At 34.5% G+C, this 21190-nt stretch overlaps 2 protein-coding genes across 3 annotated transcripts; both read left to right on the forward strand.

Moving 5' to 3' along the window:
• Nucleotides 1-11880: 11880 nt before the first annotated feature.
• LOC131015892 (pectin acetylesterase 11-like) lies at nucleotides 11881-14155 on the forward strand. 2 transcript variants are annotated; one of them, XM_057944381.1, is made up of 12 exons: nucleotides 11881-12014; nucleotides 12093-12175; nucleotides 12240-12381; nucleotides 12463-12542; nucleotides 12618-12704; nucleotides 12801-12925; nucleotides 13054-13114; nucleotides 13204-13257; nucleotides 13358-13435; nucleotides 13618-13723; nucleotides 13807-13967; nucleotides 14037-14155. In XM_057944381.1, the coding sequence occupies exons 1-12, from the start codon at nucleotides 11888-11890 to the stop codon at nucleotides 14136-14138; spliced, it is 1206 nt and encodes a 401-aa protein (XP_057800364.1). In that variant the 5' UTR covers nucleotides 11881-11887; the 3' UTR covers nucleotides 14139-14155. The 2 variants fall into 2 exon arrangements, with proteins under 2 accessions (XP_057800364.1, XP_057800365.1); XM_057944382.1 differs by lacking the exons at nucleotides 13618-13723; nucleotides 13807-13967.
• A 5516-nt stretch (nucleotides 14156-19671) lies between these two features.
• On the forward strand, nucleotides 19672-20162 carry LOC131015903 (pectin acetylesterase 8-like). Its single transcript, XM_057944400.1, has 3 exons — nucleotides 19672-19703; nucleotides 19787-19947; nucleotides 20017-20162. Exons 1-3 carry the CDS (start codon nucleotides 19697-19699, stop codon nucleotides 20113-20115), a joined length of 267 nt encoding a protein of 88 aa, XP_057800383.1. The 5' UTR covers nucleotides 19672-19696; the 3' UTR covers nucleotides 20116-20162.
• The last annotated feature ends 1028 nt before the right edge of the window (nucleotides 20163-21190 follow it).

A 21190-nucleotide genomic window follows, 5' to 3' on the forward strand; every position in this document is an offset into this window, starting at 1 on the left:
TCATCTGTCCTAAAAAAATGTATCAAATTTGTCAATTTCGTCCGTCCTCATAAAATGTATCCAATCTGTTTTTGGTAAGTTTTCCACTCACTATAAAGTGGGACCCTTACTCCACTCATAACACATTCAACTATTTTATTAAGACTCGTGCCATTTACAAGTGGTCACTTTTTGTAAGGATGGAGGGAGTATTTTTTATTCTCAATCATATCATTATAATAAAAATAAGTTTTTTTTCACAACTTGTAACATACTCACCTAATATTAGTATTAAAATTCAGGTAAAACAAAATGTGTATATTATTTTGTGACAGAGGGAACTTTAAAAAAAAGAAAAAAATTAGGGTAAGCAGCACTTATTCATATACCAACTGGATAAATTTCCACTTATATATGGACTTAGGGCTGACAAATCGTGCGTGTTGGGTCGTTATCAGATCGACACGATGAGGTCAAACACGAACACGACCTGTTAAGAAATTGCTCGACACAAACACGAATAAGACACGATCTACACAAACGCGAACACGACATGAATACTATACAAAAATGATAGCCACACGATTTGAATCGTATTGACACTACACGATAACGACATGAAAATGACATGATCTGCTAAAAACATGATTAAAGGCAATCCAATAAAAAGTACGATAGAAATAAGAATTAAAATCAATAAAGAAGGGCATAAATTTTGTGTTGTTTGGATACAAAACAAAGGATGAGATTAGAAAAAATTATTTTCAAAAAGTCGAAAAACTCCTAACTTTAGAATAAAAATGTTATCAAAAAGACAAAATTTTGTGTATAAATTACTTTATCTTGTAAAATATGATACTTGCTCGTATATTGATGAATTTTATAGAAATATTGAGTCTGAATTTGAACAAGTGGTCCTAATGAAAGTTGTAGATCATCTCGATAACAGTTCGTGGGAGTAAACAGATCGCAAATCAGAATTAAGACGAGGGAGATATGACCGAAACAAGAAAGTCACGCTCAACAGTGAATAGTGTCGGATGGGAATTTTCTGTTTTTTTTTTAATTTCTGGATTTTATTAGTATGTTCGAGATCTATACTGTATTTATCCCTAGTGTTTATATCTGAGTCCTTTTCTTGATCTATTAGACACCTCTCTTCACTTTTTTTTTTCATTTTTCTTTTTTCCTTGAAGATTTCAAGATTATAACTATTTCTTTACCAGTTTTATCTATTTTATTTATTTTAATTGTTTTCTTTCTAGGCAGTTCGATATGCCCTCAAAGGGCATCATCATGTTTGGCACTCAAGAATGAAGACCTCAACTGAAGATTGCTATGAAAAGACAAAGTCAAATACTGATGTATTGACTGGACGAGAGTCTCACTGAACTATCAGTGATGACTGAAGTGTTAATGCGGACCACGTGGAATTAGCGGACTAGTGATACTCATGACAAGTATCAGTTGACATTCTTCATCAGACTAAAACGATGAAACCTGAATTAAATGCTCATGCAGCCGCATTAAATGCAGAGATTTTGAAGATCGTCCTTTCTCTGCAGAGAGTTCCTATTTGGTGCAAACTTTTCAGAGGCGCCCTACCTGTTGTACCTTGAGACGGCGTCCTTCACCAAAATAAGAACCTCGAAGATTGCAGCCTCAGACAAATTCAAATTTACTCTCACAACGGACGGACCCTTGAAGACCATCTAAGCCAACGGATCTATTCAAGACTTCGTCTATAAATAGAGCTCGAGAAACACTGCAATCTTCACCAATTCAAACGCACAAGCTGAACCTCTGCCAAATTTGCAACTCAGCCTTCAACTTCTTACAAAGTTTGAATCGAAGAAGAGAATCCCCAAAGTCTAAATCAGTTCGCTGATTATCTACATTCTCTTATTACTTTAGGCAAATCCTTGTATTACCCAAAGCCTAAGTTTTCGATTACTTGAGAGTCTGTTCTCAGTAATCTTAGTTGGAAGATTTCAAACCCTTTTTCAATTGAGCGAAAAGAGTGTTTGAGTAGAGAGGAGTTCAGACCAGTGCTCTGACTCCAGAGATCTTAGCCAAGCGCTGGAAAATGCATTTGTATGTCTTAGTGTGCTAAGAGTGAGCGAGAAATCCAACCGAGTGTGTTGGTACTGAAAATTTGATTTTCAGTTCAAGGTTTGTTGTGCACCCGTAAGCACAAGCCCAGAGTGTTTGTCAAACTGAGCATCTGGCCGTGGACGTGGGAACTTATTCCGAACCACGTAAAAATCATTGTATTCCTTATTTGCTTTCAGTTGTTCTTTCTCTGTGCAAAAGTCTGTTTTACAACTGAACTTGCTTAACTGAAAAGTGTAACTAAAGATTTTATTAAGTGTCAAACTTTCTAAACGCTATTTGAACTAAGTTTAAATTTTCGCTGCTGAGTTAGTAGTCTAACTGACCAATCAATTGATAGTCAGTAAAATTTGTAACTTTACTCTATTTTATAAGCTTTAAACTGAAGCCTTACGTGGATATCAATTATAGCTCTGTGCTTGACTGAAATCACCTCAGTATCAGTTTACAACCACTTTCCAACTGAAGTTTAGTTTGTTTGTTTTCCGCAAAAATAGCCAACAGATGTATCCCCCCCTACACCTTGTCAGTAAACCCTCTGGGATCCAACAATAACTATAATTATCATTGACTTAATATATTAAAATACCCATTTCCATAATATGTCTATGAAAAATACCCACCCCCTAGTAAGGGGGTGGGTATTTTTCATAGATATATTATGGGGGTGGATACTTTTAATTCCACCCCATTATCATTATACTTTATACAAAGTTGAAAATTTACGTTTCAAATTTTAAGATTTTATTGAGTAATTGATGTGGATTATTTTATTTTATTATTAAAATATAATTTTTATTTATTTATATTTTAATTTTATTTAATATTTTATTATTATTTAAATATGTCATTTAATTTTCGATATCCATTGTGCATCGCACGAATGAACGTTCTAGTATTTCATAAAACAAAACAAGCAAACCTTTAACTAATTTCGAGATGGGGTAATTCGATCGAGTGGAAAATTCCAATTGGATAGGTTAAAATTTTTACTGAACTAGCATGCACACGGCTCAAATTTCCTTTTCTGGGTTCAACCTCGAATCAAAGTTTTTCCTCAAATGGGTGAGGATGTCCAATTGGATCAACGAGTGATATTTTGTAAATTAAAATTTTATAAGTGTAAACACTACGCAATTACAACACCAACATATATATATTGATTAATAACATTTTTTTTTTACTTGAAGAGAGAATGGTGGTGTTTGAACCATATACCTCATTATTTATAGAAAGAAGTTCACATCACTTGATGTCCCCATAATGATAATTGACTAAAACATTAGTAGTCATATATTGTCTACTTTTCTAAGCATACATGTCAATTTTGTTATTCTAAGATGAAACGTGATAATGCATTCCTATAAAAACATATAATGCATTATTCTTTAGTCAAAGTGTTGTAAATTGAATAAATAATACTCCATTCGTCCGCGATATCGTTTCCACTTCCATTTATAGAAGTGGGGTCCATAAATTTCCTCTCACAATAATAGAGGGACTCAAACTCCACTCACTATAATATCCATTAATATCTACTACTATCCATCACTTGTCTTAAAACTTGTGTCATCTATAATGTGAAAACGATATCACGAACGGAGGGAGTATATTTTTATTATTTAAAACATCATTTGTATTTTATTAACATAAATTGCATGTGTATAATAGAAAGTGAAGATAAATTTAATAAATATTAACATAAGTGTATCATTTTTAGGATAACTTAATTCGAAGTTCACTAAAACCTAAAACAATTACAAATACAACAGGACAAAAAATAATAATGATTGAGTAAGAAAATAAAATTTACTATGATGGACATCAGAATCAATTTCCAACTATATATGTTTGTACACTATGGAGAAAGGCTAAGATTTTAGTTTGCCTTGTCAAAATCAATTTGCCAAATTTAGTCAAAGGAGAAGTATTAATGCATGTGATATGACTGGCAAAAGAATTACCTAGCTCCTATATTCCCATGAACATTAAAAATGAATTAATGCTCTTGTGGTTGTAAGAATTTTGTTGTGTGTTAGATAATTAAAGTTCATCCATGCCTATTAAATGGAACCGTGCACTTGACTATCCTTCATACTTCAAGTCAATATCAATGATTATTGATAATAGGTGTTTTAGGGTTGAAGACAAACAATATTAATTCCTACCAATTTCTGATTAATGTTACCTTTTGTATGAAAGTTTATTTCTACCAATTTCTTCTTAGAAAATAATACTCCAAACTCAATTTGTGTTGCTGATCATCTTCATCTTTTCTCTGATCAAGCACGCTCGCAACATTACCATCACTCTGTTGGAGAATGCTCTTGCCAAATTAAAGGGGTTGAACCAAGGGCACATACATAATGCAAAGATGAAGAGAAAAATGGTCAGCAACATCTTGATTGAAGTCGACAGCCACAAATATGTTCAACTACTCGCTTCTTCTTTAGTGTGCCCTCCGATGCTACTAATCTCACTAGAATTGGATTCGCAACTAACTTTCTTTTGAACATGTAGAAGATTCACAAGGAACCTAAACTCATTTTTTACCACTTCTGTCGAGGGATGCTTCATTTTAAGGATTGAAATGAGTTTTCTTCTCTTGGTTTAGTTTATTGAATTCTGCTTGATTCTATAGCAAATGTGCCCTTAAATTAGTGAGTTGTAGCAGTACTATTTCTCTTTTTGAGTTGTATAAATCTACATAGCCATTTTTGCTGGTTTTGGGTTATCATGTTGCAGACCATTTTACTCTTCATCTTGCATTGCGTATGTGTCCTTGATATTGGTTCAAATTCGGGAACCTATGGGCCTATAAGAAATTTAATTTGGGGCTATGAATTATATGGTTAAATAGTAAATTTATAATTATTTATTATTATTATTTCTGAGTAAAACGGGGGGCTATACTGAGTAAAACGGGGCTATCAATATAATTACCCTTACCCAAGCCTTGACTTAGCTAACAATTAAAGTTAAATAATTAATTAAAGAATTTAATTAAATACAAACACTTTACTAACAAAGAATCTTACATGCCAAAAAAGCAAAATTAGATAATTATAGTTCATCCATGCCTATTGATTGGAACCGTGCACATGATCATCTTGATACTTCAAGTCAATATCAATAATTATTGCAATTGTGGTTATGATTTTGGATTAGATTATTTTATTTTCCATAATATACGTACCCTACTTATATTACCTTTAGATGGACGATTTAGGCTTGAAGACAAACAATATTAGTTCCTACCAATTTCTGATTACTAATTAATGTTACCTTTAGTAAGAACGTTTTAGGTTTGAAGACAAACAATATTTCTATCAATTTCTTCACAAAAATAATAATTCTTTTATTCTTTCTTTACACTTGTCCACATAGAGACCACTGAATATTCAAATAACAGAGATCAAATCTCAGCTGTTGATCTTATCTAATCTAACAGTCAGCATTTGTTCACGTCATATTCAACGGATTTTTATGTTGAACATATACAGGGTCGAACACCAAAACCCCCCAAAAATTTAGTATAATTTGATAAACGTTGAACAAAATTACTGACATGTTCAATATAATTTGATGAACGTTCAATAGTTCGTGGTCTCCATAGAATGCGACCCTACACACATATATATATATATATATATATATATATATATATATATATATATATAGGGGTTAATAGCCGAAAAATACACGAACTATTTTCAAATTTGCATAATACACATCACCTTCAAAATTAGCCTCAGAATACATCACCTTTTAATTTAGTTGTAAATTGCACACGGCGAAAATTCCGGCAACTCTTAAGTTTGACCGACGATGACATGGACAGCCACGTGGCTTTTTTTACAAGCTGGCAAGCCACGTGGGCAAAACGACGTCGTTTTGATATTTTGAAGAATTTAAAAAAAAAGAAAAAAAATTCTTGCTTTTCCGGCGAGCCATTCCACTGCCTTCTTCCTGCTCTAGGCAATCCACCGCGCCGCCGTCACCATTTCCAGAATCCAGCGAGCCATCATTGGCCTCCCCTTCGAAACACAACCACAACCACCGCAACCACTGTTTTCCCTCACCTCCACCACACCCCCATAAAAATCTCCACCACCATCGTTTTGCCAAAGAAAATCAAAGACCAAAACTTACCAAATCGATTGGGTTAGTCTGTCGCGCCACCGTCACCATTTCCAGAATCCGGCGAGCCATCACCTGCCTCCCCTTTGAAACACAACCACAACCACCGCAACCACTGTTTTCCCTCACCTCCGCCATAACCACCATCACAAAAATCTCCACCACCATCGTTTTGCCAAAGAAAATTAAAGACCAAAACTTACCAAATCGATTGGGTGGGTTTATTGCAGATGTAGAGGTTGGTTGCTGTTGAGATCTGATTCAGATCTTATCGCGGCCCGTCGCCTCGCCGCCCTCCCTCTTCCCCTACGATTTTGATGAGAAATGTTGAGATCTGCTTCAGATCTTTTCGCGGCGGCGCAGATGTAGAGATTGGTTGCTGCGACGTCGATTACACGGGGCGGTGGAGTCGCTGGCGAAGATCTAGGGCTCGGCGTTTTACAGATGGAAAAGGACGGTGGCGGCGTGGAAATAGCAGTGCAACGACGACGTCTGGCCGCGATGGTGGTAGAGGCAGTGCGCGCGTCTTATGGCGAGGAGGGCGGAGGCGAGCGACGACCGACGACGAACTAGAGTGATGGTGGTGAACTAAGGCAGGCGGCTGGTGAGGTGCTGGTTTGGGAGTGATCTATAATTAGGGCTCAATTTTGATTTTCACGATTTTCCTTTTTTTTTAATTTATACTCACTCAAAACGACATCGTTTTGAATGCTGGTGAGTCCACGTCTGAAAATTCCGGTACCACGTTAACACCGATCAATGTGGTGGTCAACGTGTGTGCAATTTGCAACAAAATTAAAAAGTGATGTATTCTGAGGCTAATTTTAAAGGTGCTGTGCAATATGCAAATTTGAAAATAGTTCGTGTATTTTCTGGCTATTAACCCATATATATATATATATGTATGGATGAGTTATACTAAGAATGTTATCTTTCGTGAGAAATGAGAATGATTGAATAAGCCAGTATATAGTGTTGCATAAGCTGCTTGTAATGACTGAATAACATTTTTACCTGTCGAATCCTGGAGGGAGCGAAAATTATATCTAATTAATTGAATTTCGTTATTCAGTCATTACAAGCAGCTTATTCAACACTATATACTGGCTTATTCAATCATTCTCATTCCTCACGAAAGATAACATTCTTAGTATAACTTTTTCCTATATATATATACAGAGAGATGGAGAGTTAGGTTCTATTGAGAAGCTAGAAATGAGATTAATGAACATATAATTAAATTCATTGAACATACCAATATAATTGATGAACATACAAATCTATTTAATTTGTTAAAAAACATGCTACCGTCAGGGATCGAACCCCAGACCAAACGCGCGTTCATAAAAATTAATTGACATGTTCATCAAAATGTACTAACATGTTCACACCTATTTGGATTGCTTCTCACTTCTCAATACATTTGTGCTTCTCGATAGAACTTCTCCCTATATATATATAGTTCTAATAAAAGCTTATTTTAATGTGAGAAATGAGAACTAATCTTGGCAATTTATTTTAATGTGAGGAGTTCTAGTATATTTGTTACTTTTTTTTTGTGCAATTACAAATATCTTACCATGCAACAACAGATAATAAAAATTTCACAACTTTCTTTTGTGCAACTACGAATATCATACCATGCAACAATCATTCGTATAATTATTAGAAAAAAAAAATTCTCCATTCTTTACACTATTCGTGCAACAACAAACATTAAACTGTGCAACAACAGAAAACAAAGATAACAAAAATTTCACAACTTTTCTTTTTGCAACTACGAATATCTTACTATGCAACTACAAATACCAAAAATTTCACAACTTTCTTTAATGCAACTACGATTATCATACTATGCAACAATCATTTGTATAATTGTTCGAAAAAAAAAATAAACTTTTCTCCATTATTTATACTATTCGTGGAACAACAAATATTAAACTGTGCAACAACAGAAAATACGATTTTACAACTTAAAAATAAAAGAATCACAACAATTAGTTTTAAGAAAATAAATAGATAATATTAGTTCTTAGTTCCTATCTTAAGTAACATTTCTATGTAACCCAACCCTCTATATATATATATATGTTTGTGTTTAGGGAAGCGTTCCAATGAGATCCCCTATATATGATGAGATCTTAGATTGATTTGTAAGTGTTGATATAATGTATTATATGGTTGATATTTATCTGGAGATGGAAAATTTTTATCTGGTTTCAAATCTTGGAGGGAGCGAAAATTTTACTAATTTTTTTAATATCTTTATTCAACACTATATACTGGCTTATCAAATACTATATGTTACCTTATTCATTAATCTCGCGAAAAATAGCAGTCTCATTGGAACCTACCCATATATATATAAGGTGGTCTCCTGTACACCCGAGTTATACCCGACTCGGATACTGACCCAGTTGGACTATCTTGACCCATTTTTTCTTGAAATGACACTAACACGGAATGACACTAACACTATATTGAAATGACACTAACACTTGACATTCGTGTATGATAGTCTAGCTAGTTGGATCAAATTCGGGTCAGGATCCAAGTCGGGTACGGCCCGAGTGCACCGTATACCCGAGTGTACAAGAGATTTTGTGTGTGTGTGTGTGTGTATATATATATATCACATTGATTTGTTTTTACTTTCCTTACAAATATATATTGTGAACTTTATTATGTCATTTTGGGTGGAGATTGGGTGATTGTAATTAATGTTGTTTTATGGATTGTGGTGTAATAATTTGTTGAATCAATTAATAAAAAATAAACAATTAGTATTTATTAGTAAATGACTGTATTTTAATTTTAAATCTATTTAAATTTTATTTTGACACACAAATGAATTATATGAACTGCTTAAAAAAGATTGGTTCAGAAGCTACCGCACCCGAATCTTTGTACAATATCTTAGAACTCCACGCTTCAACAAGTCCAGCCCCCTATCAATAAATCATGAATTAGTCCCTCAATAAGAATCATAAATCTCATAATTTTTCATTCCAAATAAATTTATCTAATTCTATATACATATGTAATTATACCCATATATACAATAAAATTAAACTTAAAATAAAAAAATAAAAACTCAAATAATAGTTTTGCATGTTAATATTTATATTCTAGCATATTTTTCATTCTAATTGAAAACTCTGAAAGACGCAACACGTGGACTAAAATATTTCAAACTACAAAAATAATGCATTAATATCTCTAGTGGAAGTGACTTCCTTAAGAATCCGAGCCTAAATAAATTGAATGAGATACATGGAAATGAAGGCAACACATCATATTATCCATGCGTTTACGCAAGCCTTGAATTAGCGAACCATTAATGAATTTTTTTAATTACCAAAATCTGAGGCCAAATCCAAAGTACATCAAATTGAATGGAGCAAATGAAAGTGGATGCAATTACTGCTATACACATCACAAGTTAGAGCATTACTCGAGTGCCTACTCGAGTAGAGTATTGCACTCGAGTAGGGCGTTGCAGGTGAGTGCTACTCGAGTCTTCGAGTATGCACGAGTAATTTTCTTTTTTTTTCTTTTTTTTTTAATTATCTTCTCCTCTTTAAAAATTTCTCTCTCCTCTTTAAAAATTAAAAAAATCAAGTAGGCTATCAAGTAACCCCATATAGGGTCAGCTTCAATGGAGACCACTTCCCTATATAGAGAATAGAGACCAAATCAGAGCCATTGATCTCACCAAAATCAATGAATCATATTAATCCGAATTCTTCAAGTTTAGGAAATCCCGTAAATTTCTCATTTTCCAATTCTGGGAACCAACGAACATTATTATGAACTTACGAACATACTAATGTTCGTCGATGTGTTCGTATAAAAAACAAATGAATATACTAATGTTCGTCGATATGTTCGTATAAAAACAAATGAACATACAAATAAACATACTTATGTTCGTAAGTTCATAATAATGTTTGTTGGTTCTCAGAATTGGAAAATGAGGAATTTACGGGATTTCCTAAACTTGAAGAATTCGGATGAATCTGATTCATTAATTTTGGTGAGATCAATGGCTTTGATTTGGTCCTCATTCTCTATATAGTGCAGTGGTACTCCATTGAACTCTTCCATATATATATATATATAGGGGTGGGCTACCGTGAGAGCACATCTTAAAATAAGAAATAAGAGCAATTTTTAATGTATGAATTTTATGTAGAACACGTATGAATTCGTTGTATAGAGTTATGAATTATGAAAAATAAATTTTTGCTACCTTTGGGATTCGAACTCAGGACCATAAATCCATCCAACAGGATTACGAATCAACCGTAGATCTTGATGATCTAAGGGCTGAAAATGATTCTTATTTTATATCTTAAGAAATGCTCTTATTTTAGCCCTTCCCTATATATATATATATATATATATATATATATATATATATATATATATATTCATTTTTTGGAATACTATTGAAAAGCTACTTTATCTTGCAAAGTATTATCCGTCTGAATTTTTTTAAGTTGCTTTATATAAACTTGAAAGTCAACTTGAGAACTTTATTATTGATGTACAGGATAGATGAAAAGTTCTCAAATTAAACTATCAAGAATTGAAGATCTTGCCAAGAAGAAGGTTTCTACAAAGAAACATGACGGTTTTTTAGAATTACAAGATGTATCTAATATATAATTGAACTCAAGACCTCTTACAAAAGAGAATCTTTAGGTGCATCAACTTTGCCACTTGTACTAGATCTCGGCCATATCTATTATGTTAAGTGCAGGTAATTTTATACTATATTCAGGTTTACGAATGATGTTTTTGTTTTGGCCTCTCCTCTCATTTCATCTCATCTCTAATTTTGGTGCAAGCCTATGCCATATCTAGACTCAAGGATGATATATACAGGCAAAATGGAGACAAACACGCTTTTTTTGTAGTGTTTGAAATATTACCCTATATACCACTAATAATACTTTATTTATTCTTATTTTTCAACCTTTCACCATTCTAAATATTAATTATAACACATTTTCACTACTTTCAATAATAATTATAACATTTTTTCTCCACTACCTATACACTTAACAATTTTTCCTTAAAACGTGACGTCCCCTACTAGGAAGTTATTTGGGGGACGGATGGAGTATATATTAAACAACTTAATTTATTGTATTATGATTTATGAGTAAAAAATAAAAATAAAATTAAGGAAGTATATATTAAAATAGGACTTGACGATTGATATAACAAACGCATATAATGTGATCTAATCAAAAGTTAAAACTAGTTAATCATACGTGTGCCATTTCTAGGATTACTTGATTCGACGTTCGCTAAAACCTACAACAATTATAAACACAAAGGACACAAAATAACGATCAAGAAAGAAAATAAATTAAATTTAGTATGGTATGGACATCAGAATCAATTTCCAATTTTGTTTGCAGTCATGCATAAAGAATGGGCCGGTAAGATGTTGTCAAAATCAATTTGCCAAAATTAGTCAAAGGAGAATTAATAATGCATGTGATATGGGTGGCAAAAGAATTACCTCCTACTCCCATGAAATGAACATTAATGATCGTCTTTAGTTTCACACAAAAAGAACCTTTATATATGTGTGTTTGATGATTTCTGTGGTTCACATCACATCCAATTCCAAACACTAGTCATGGCTCAATTTGTGTTGCTCATCATCTTCATCTTCTCTCTCAATATTGCACTGCAAAGCTGTGGTGTCGACGGCGCTCGCAACATTTCCATAACTCTGTTGAAGAATGCTCTTGCCAAAGGAGCAGGTATATATATACATAGTTATTTCAGCAAACATGATTTCTTAAACTAAATAATTATCGGGTTTGTTTTTTTGGTTATAGTTTGCCTTGACGGCAGCCCTCCCGCTTATGCCTACAGTCGAGGATTTGGAGATGGAGCAGACAACTGGCATGTCTATTTACAGGTATGTGTGTGTGTGTGTGCATTTTGATGATTAATTAGACTAACAAAGTGAAGTTGCAACGTAGGGTGGTGGGTGGTGTGACTCAAGAGGTTCTTGCTTGGATAGATCCAAAAATGAATATGGAAGTAGTACTGTCATTATGGCCACAAGAAATGGTACTATAACATTCCGCGGGATGCTTGCAGATAATTCCACGTTCAATCCTGGTATATATAAACATTATTTTCCATCTCCTTTCTTCTCTCCAAGTTAAAATATATATATCAACTATAAATGATTAATTTCAGATTTCTATAACTGGAATGTTGTTTACATTTTCTACTGTGATGGCTCGTCGTTTATGTCAGACATCGAGGAGGTAGATCCGGTAAGTTTAATTAATTTCTTTTAATTGAGTGGCTATGAAAATTCATACATTAATTACATGGTTGTCGACTCGTAGGTGCACAACCTCACTTATAGGGGTGGACGGATCTACGAGGCCATGATGGATGAGCTGCTGCGAATGGGAATGGGAAACGCTAAAAATGTAATATATGTGGATTATTAATATATTTGCACTAAATTATATTATGTAGTGCATTAATTTCAATTAGAACATATATATAATAAACATTATTTACAGGCTTTACTGTCGGGCACTTCAGCTGGTGGTTTAGCCACAATCCTACACTGTGACAAGTTTCAAGCATTGTTTCCTGATTCTACTAGAGTCAAGTGTCTATCCGATTCAGGATTTTTTATTCGTGGGTAAGATCTCTAGCTTAATTAATTAATAAGCTGATTATCATAAGCTCATATACTACAAGTTTTAATTATATTTTTAAATCAATTAATTGACGATGATGTGTTGTTAATTTTGTTTGCATCACTAACAGACAATATTTCACGGGAGCTGATCTGAGGGAAGGTCGCTTCTACGGTGTGGTAAAAACAAATGTATTCTTCTCTCTTCTTCTCTCCTACTTTCTTATATATATATATATATATAAATATATCCTTACATTTTCCTCATTTTTGCCATATAGAAATTGGAGAATTTGTTGCCCACATCCTGCACAACGAAATTCAATCCGATTCTGGTAAGATTAGTTAATTAATGTATTTTTTCCGGAGAATTATGTAATCATCTTCATTATTTTTCCAGACTATAATTATAAATTAAATCATATCTATTTGTAGTGTTTTTTCCCTGAAAATTTGGTCAAAGACGTCCAAACCCCACTCTTTTTAATCGAATCAGCCTTTGACCAATTTCAGGTATGTGTAATCTTCACGTATACTGCTGTATATATATTGATTGATAAATGTTTTTATAGGTTAATTTATTTTCTACTGAAAAAGTGCGATCTATTGATCTATAAGATTACGTCAGCAACGTAATAATTATTAATTAGTCTCATAAATTAGATTTGTTTCTTTTCCAATTTAACTTTTCTCAGCTTTCGGAAAATGTGTTCAATGGCAAATCTTTAAGTCCAAGTTGGTACAATTGCACCCAAATTGACTTGATGCTTTGCAATTGGACTGACTTACAAACCATGAAAGGTATTTACATGCAGATTTATCACTAATTTGCAACGAAAGCAATCTAGTTCTTATATTAATTAATTTCTAAATTTTTTGTTTAGATTTTAGGACCACATTTATACAGACATTGAAGAGTACAATTGTTGATAGCTCTTCAAGAAGAGGCTATTTTGTACATAGTTGCTACCGTCATGGTCATATAACAGAAAAATTCTACTCGACGTGCTCATCTTTGTTTGGAAACAACATACTCGCTAACAAAGTAAGACAATAGAATTTAACATTCAAATTTAATTGTACTAGTAATTTTATTTGATATGTAATTTTGCAGACGGTAGCACAAGCCGTAGGCGACTGGTATTTTGATCGGAGCAAATTCGAGGAGATTGACATTCTTAATGACTTGCCACGAAACTGTAGTTTCTGCGAATAAAATAGTCTTCAATGGGTTATTAATATTCTCTCTAGAGTAATTACCATATGATGATGATATTGTACAAAAATAAAAGTATATAAATTGAAATAAATATATGATCAATTTTGAAAAAAATTATATATCCGCACCTAAAATTCGGGTTACTTATCATATAATACCCCGTTTCCTCGAACTAAGTTTAGAATAATTTTGAACTTAGATTTAAGATGATTCACGCCGGATTGAGAAAAAAAAATATTTTTAATTCCAACAAAAATGATTTACAAAAGCATTTGTAAATTTAGTTATTAAATGTATATACATTGCATATTTATTTAATTTAGCATTCAAGCATTTTTCACGAGCTTTTAATTAGCAAATCCTAAAGAATTATTATAGTTTCGACAATTTTATCCTGAGGGATTTTATATGTCAAATCATCACTCAACTCACTTACACTCAGCAATCCCATCAGCCACCCTACACCTATTCAAGCAGCCCAAAATTCAAGCTTTATGCCATGCTTGGCAGAGGCAATCAAATGCCCCAAACTTCTCTGCCAATTCAACTACTCCTTCACCACTCCACACAACTCATTTCGTGAAGGGAAACTGAAACAGAGAGAACCATTCCCCTCACCAATCCACCAGCAACACACCTCAAATTTCAGCAAACTCAAATAAAAAACTCTTGAAGATCACACGAGGGCTTTCCCCACTAAACATTCAAAGGTTTCATCTTTTGAACTCTGCTTTTTCCATTTCACAAACATGAAGTTTTACAGCTACCCAACTGATATTCACGAGCATACATACATTCACAAACAAACTTTTATACAAATGTAGATATGTATAAATGATCTGTATATATATATATACGTACATCAGAGCATGTTTTATAAAAGAAGAAAGAAAGAGTCTTGGGCCTTGTTTCTTGCTGTGTCGAGAGTTAGGTGAGTGAGTGAGTGATTGGTTGACTGAGCGAGAGGCGTCGGCAGCGGCGGCGGCCTTCATGGTTGCTGGCCGGACCGATTCAGAGAGAGAGACCTAAGGAGAGAGTCGACGGCGGGCGGCCCTGCTGCTGCTTGTCGCCGGAAGTTTCAGAGAGGGAGGCCAGGCACTGCGGCTCTGCCGTTGCTGCCTAGCCACGGTGAAGAGTGGGGAAGGAGAGGGCGGCGGCGGCCTGGGGGGTCGTCGGCCATCGGGAACAGGGGCTGGGGCGGTGGTTGGGTTTTCACAGAGGGAGGCCAGGGCGCGGCGGCCCTGCCGCTGTCGCTCGGCCACGGACGGAGGGAGAGAGAGGGAGTCGCGGTCGGCGGCAGCCTTGCTGCTGAAGTCGCCGGGAACGGGCTAAGAGAGAGAGAGAGGCCGAGGGAGGCGGCGGCGTTTTCGTCGTCGCCAAGGAGGAGGGAGAACAAGGGGAGTGACAGGAGTCGAGGGAGAAGTGGCCGGAGCGGCGCTCGTCGCCGGGCACGATGGAGTAGCAGCGGCGGTGGGGTTTGGTGTGAACCGTGAGAGAGAGAGAGGGGCGAGCAGTCGAGAATTGAGAGAGAGGGATGACTGAAGTGAGTGTGTGCGTTGTGTGCGACTGATGGGGGAGAAAAAAAAGGGGTGGGGGTGTTGGGATAGGGTTGGGCCTTTGTTTAAATTTTCAGCTGGGCCTCTGATTATTTTAAATCATGGGCTGCCCAAGTATTGATTTAATTGGATTTGTGCAGATTTTATTTAAAGGAGCTGCACTATTATAATTAATTATACTTTTTAAGTTTAATTAATTATTTTCAAAGAGTAATTTTTATAATAATATTTTATTATTATTATGTGCATATTTTAAGTAAATTACTTATTATATGCTAAGCATGACATGAAATTGCATTTATTTTGCAATAAGAGTATTTATGATTTAATTGGTTATTTATAATTCCAATTACAAAAGAAAGATGAGTAAGAATATTGTTGGTGTTCTTAACTCAAGAGAATTGTTTTCAATTATTTATTCATTAAATTTTGAAAACCCGGCTAAGTGAATCATAGAATATTAAGCACTACACCATGACTTAAGATTAGATTCAAGGAGACCTATTGAGAATAGATTTCTTGTAGGCTTTGAGCATCAGGAGGATTAGCACTGCTATTCCGATTCAGAGATAAGGTTAAACGACAGGCTTTGCCTATACAGGTGGGCTTATTTTCCAAATGTATGATTGAGCTAATGAGCTTAAATGTTTCATGAAATACAAACTGTTTATCCAATAAATATTTTTGTGCACTCTACCATGTTTAAGGCTCGCGCAGTTAATCAATTGAGGTTCTCTTATGACCTAACACGTTGTTTGAGAATTGTGTACACTTGTTAGTGACTCGGTGGGTTGATCTCCATCGGGCTCTAACCAGAGGCGTTATAAGGGTGCTCGGCTGGATGTGTTCCGGAGCATGAGAAATAAGAGGCCTGCCTGGGTAGCATCCCGAGGTCAAAGTAAACTTGGCTGGGTTACGCCCTCAGTCCAAGCCAGCGGGAGACAGAGATCCGTCTGTGGCTAAAAGGTCCGGGATCACAGCGAGTAACAGAATGGAGTGTGACAACTGCGCGCAATAAAAAATATATATATATGAAATGTTTTAACATGCATAGAAGTTATTTCTCTTTAAAATCTTCTATGTCATGTCAGTAAGATCGGATAAACTGCTCTTATAGATTGTGAAATGTTTTAAATGTTGTAGCCCACTAAGTACATTAGTACTTAGCCCAAAAATACTTTCAAATGTTTTCAGGTTAATGGCTGGTGATGACGGGGCAGAGCTGAGGCTAGAGTTCAACTCCTTATTTTGATTTCCGCTGCAGAACTAGCCAGTATCTGTCTTTTGTTCCTTAACTTAAGACCTATTATGTTGTGACTCTAAACAATATCTTTTGTTGAGCCTAGACTATCGACTCTCAAGTATTTCGATCAGTGAATGTTGGTTATCTGAAGCATGACACACTTGTGATCCTGAAGTTATTATGTTTGTTGATTGGTTCGTATCACTTGAATACCTGTCTTTCTTCATCCAAAGGGGCTAAGCCCGATTGTTATCCCTTTCATTCGGATTTCACAAGGGTTTTCCCTTGTTCATTTTAAATGATAAGTCGTACCCCAGTTATAGTTATTGTTTCAAGAATTGGGGTGTGACATATCAATTTGAGAATTTCAAACACGTGGTCTACTATAAAATATTTGTATATATGACTTGATGCTTTGAGATAATTATCTTTATATTGAGTTATAACACTTACGAAAATCATTACATTGCGACCTAATTTGGATACAAGTTACTTTTATTAATTTGTAACAGATAACTAATGTTTGAATTTAAGATGATATTAATAAATGCATATGTATGTTTCAACTCATATCATTTAACAACTGAGTTTGGTTGTATTTATAAGAAGCAAAAACAAGGAACGTTTCTGCAGAGGCGGGATTAAGATAAAAATTCTTATAATTAAGCATGAGTCCTTCAAGATCAAGTACATTGATGCAAATGATGATAAGCTTGGTTGTAATGAGCATATGGTTAAACATATTAGAAGCAGCAGTAATTGTAAATGACGCGTCTAATGAGAAACTTCTTTGGCCGAATGTGACTATCAACGTGAAAGAGTGCTACAAGCATTGGCGGCCGGAATGCAAGTCTCGACTCTTGGATGAGATGTGCCATAATGCTCCATATATCTCCGACGGAATTTGCTGCGATCTCATAGTTTCCCAGACGATTAGTGAAGATTGCTATTTTACAATTGTTGATGATTTAAGAACCCATAACGCTTGCGAAGAACCCGGTTTGGCTCTCACCACGGCTACTGATCTTTGGGATATTTGTATAGATGTGATGAGGAGTAATATGTGCAGAGTTGGGAAAGAATACGAATCAGAGGAATCGACCCCATTGGCGGGACGAATATGGCAGAGGAGATACACTCGCTAGAGAAGTCCTTCATACCAGAGAAGTCGTTGCCATCAGAGAAAGTATATCCGTGCCAGAGAAGTCATTACCGCCAGAGGAGACGCCCTTGCCAGAGAAGACGTGTTTACCAGAAGAGTCACCTCCACCAGAGATGTCAACATCACCAGAGAAGACGCCTTCGCCAGAAAAGACATTTCCATCAGAGGAGCCAACAAACGCACGGAAAGGTCTCTCGCATATTATCGAAATTACCAGCGTACCCTTCCGTCACGCAAGACGCATGCACCGCAGATGTTTTTACTATTTTACCCCTCCGTTTGTAAATCTATAAATAGGGCCCGAGCTCGTGTACTGTTGCTTACGCTATCATATATTTTTTAATACAACAGCTAGTTTTTCTCGAGCAAGTTTTCCGATCATTTTTACTTCGTCTTCTCCAGTCAATTGCACTAGGTATAGTTCACGTTTTCTCTTTATAGTTTTAGGTGTTGGTTTCGTAAAACACCAAGATGGATGACCTATGTTGCAAAATTTATTTTAAATTAAATCAAAATAATTGTGCACCTAAAGTCTTCAAAAATATAATAAATTAATATATATATATATATAGGTAATCATAATTACCAATTAGAAGACCTAATTTCACTTCCACTTTTCCCCCTCTTTACTAATAAATGTATACATGTTTAATGTTTCTCCCTCTTTTCTTTACGCTCAGCCCATAAATGCCGGGATGAGATCCAGTGTCCCACAATTTTATGTGTGTCACTGTGTCCCATGCTTATATCTATTATTTTAAAAATATTTTTTATAAAAATAAAATATTCATATATGAATTATATTTAATTTTTATTTCAAAAAATTATTTTTTTAAAAAAAGTATATACCATGACTTTGAATTTATCAACCTCTTATTAGCTAATAAAAGTAAAATTAAATGATAAAAAATAATTATATACCCTAAATCGGTGGAATAAACCCTAGTTAATAATCATAAAATTAAACTAAAACATATAAAGATAAAATTAAAGAAAAATATATAAGAAAGTAAACAAAATTGAAAGTGGAACATAAAGTTGGACATAAAGTGTGGTACACTGAATTTCATTCCCCCATAATGCCACACCCACATCCCTTTTTATTTTTTATTCCTTTAAAATTTAAATTTTAAAAGAAAACTCTATCACCAATCACCATCATTGTAAGCCAATTTATTTGATTAATATATATAATGCAAAACAAAAACCGGTATAAGAAATTTATTTGATTAATATATATAAATATAGATACATTTGTTGGGAGCGTTGAACTACTGTCCAATGGCGCTTCATTGGGTTATTAACATTTACGTTGCGTTGTAACTCACATTTATAGAGAAGGTAATAGCGTTGCGGACATCATGTCGAGATTGATCCCATCAACGAGGCCGTCCGTCGGGACATGGCTAGTCATAGTGTTATTTGTGCGTTTGTTGGGTGGAGTCTTGAGGTAGATCTTTGTTTTTTTGCGTTTCGGGTTGTTTGGGTTTTGGTTCTCCGTTTTCCCTTGTTATGTGGGAGGGGCGGATGTTTGTGGCATGAGGATTATTCCAACAGTTGGTGGATATTTTGCAATTGGACTGACTTACAAACCATGAAAGGTATTTACATGCAGATTTATCACTAATTTGCAACGAAAGCAATCTAGTTCTTATATTAATTAATTTCTAAATTTTTTGTTTAGATTTTAGGACCACATTTATACAGACATTGAAGAGTACAATTGTTGATAGCTCTTCAAGAAGAGGCTATTTTGTACATAGTTGCTACCGTCATGGTCATATAACAGAAAAATTCTACTCGACGTGCTCATCTTTGTTTGGAAACAACATACTCGCTAACAAAGTAAGACAATAGAATTTAACATTCAAATTTAATTGTACTAGTAATTTAATTTGATATGTAATTTTGCAGACGGTGGCACAAGCCATAGGCGACTGGTATTTTGATCGGAGCAAATTCGAGGAGATTGACATTCTTAATGACTTGCCACGAAACTGTAGTTTCTGCTAATGAAATAGTCTTCAATGAATCAATGGGTAAATGGGTTATTAATATTCTATTCTATCTAGAGTAATTAATTAGTTAGAGGGTTGGTTCACGACGATCCATATGATGATGATATTGTACAAAAATAAATTGAAATAAATATATGATCAATTTTGAAAAAAATTATATATCCGCACCTAAAATTTGGGTTACTTATCAATTTGAGAATTTCAAACACGTGGTCTACTATAAAATATTAGTATATATGTGTTGGTGCTTTGAGATAATTATCTTTATATTGAGTTATAACATTTACGAAAATCATTACATTGCGACCTAATTTGGATACAAGTTACTTTTATTAATTTATAACAGATAACTAATGTTTGAATTTAAGATGACATTAATAAATGCATATGTATGTTTCAACTCATATCATTTAACAACCGAGTTTGGTTGTATTTATAAGAAGCAAAAACAAGGAACGTTTCTGCAGAGGCGGGATTAAGATAAAAATTCTTATAATTAAGCATGAGTCCTTCAAGATCAAGTACATTGATGCAAATGATGATAAGCTTGGTTGTAATGAGCATATGGTTAAACATATTAGAAGCAACAGTAATTGTAAATGACGCGTCTAATGAGAAACTTCTTTGGCCGAATGTGACTATCGACGTGAAAGAGTGCTACAAGCATTGGCGGCCGGAATGCAAGTCTCGACTCTTGTATGAGATGTGCCATTATGCTCCATATTTCTCCGACGGAATTTGCTGCGATCTCATAGTTTCCCACACGATTAGTGAAGATTGCTATTTTACAATTGTTGATGATTTAAGAACCCATAACGCTTGCGAAGAACCCGGTTTGGCTCTCACCACGGCTACTTCTCTTTGGGATATTTGTATAGATGGATGACCTATGTTGCAAAATTTATTTTAAATTAAATCAAAATAATTGTGCACCTCAAAGTCTTTAAAATATAATAAATTAATATATATAGGTAATCAAAATTACTAATTAAAAGACCCAATTTCACTTCCACTTTTCCCCCTCTTTACTAATAATTGTATACATGTTTGATGTTTCGCCCTCTTTTCTT

The sequence above is a fragment of the Salvia miltiorrhiza genome, chromosome 3 (genome assembly GCF_028751815.1).
Source record: "Salvia miltiorrhiza cultivar Shanhuang (shh) chromosome 3, IMPLAD_Smil_shh, whole genome shotgun sequence".
Taxonomy (NCBI): domain Eukaryota; kingdom Viridiplantae; phylum Streptophyta; class Magnoliopsida; order Lamiales; family Lamiaceae; genus Salvia; species Salvia miltiorrhiza.

Bases quoted from the DNA above. Each gene is read 5' to 3' on its own strand.
- LOC131015892 (XM_057944381.1), top strand. From the start codon at position 11,888: ATGGCTCAATTTGTGTTGCTCATCATCTTCATCTTCTCTCTCAATATT. The intron at 12,176-12,239 runs GTATGTGTGTGT...GTTGCAACGTAG, and splicing joins ACTGGCATGTCTATTTACAG to GGTGGTGGGTGGTGTGACTC. The intron at 13,724-13,806 runs GTATTTACATGC...TTTTTTGTTTAG, and splicing joins TGACTTACAAACCATGAAAG to ATTTTAGGACCACATTTATA.
- LOC131015903 (XM_057944400.1), top strand. The intron at 19,948-20,016 runs GTAAGACAATAG...GTAATTTTGCAG, and splicing joins ACAACATACTCGCTAACAAA to ACGGTGGCACAAGCCATAGG.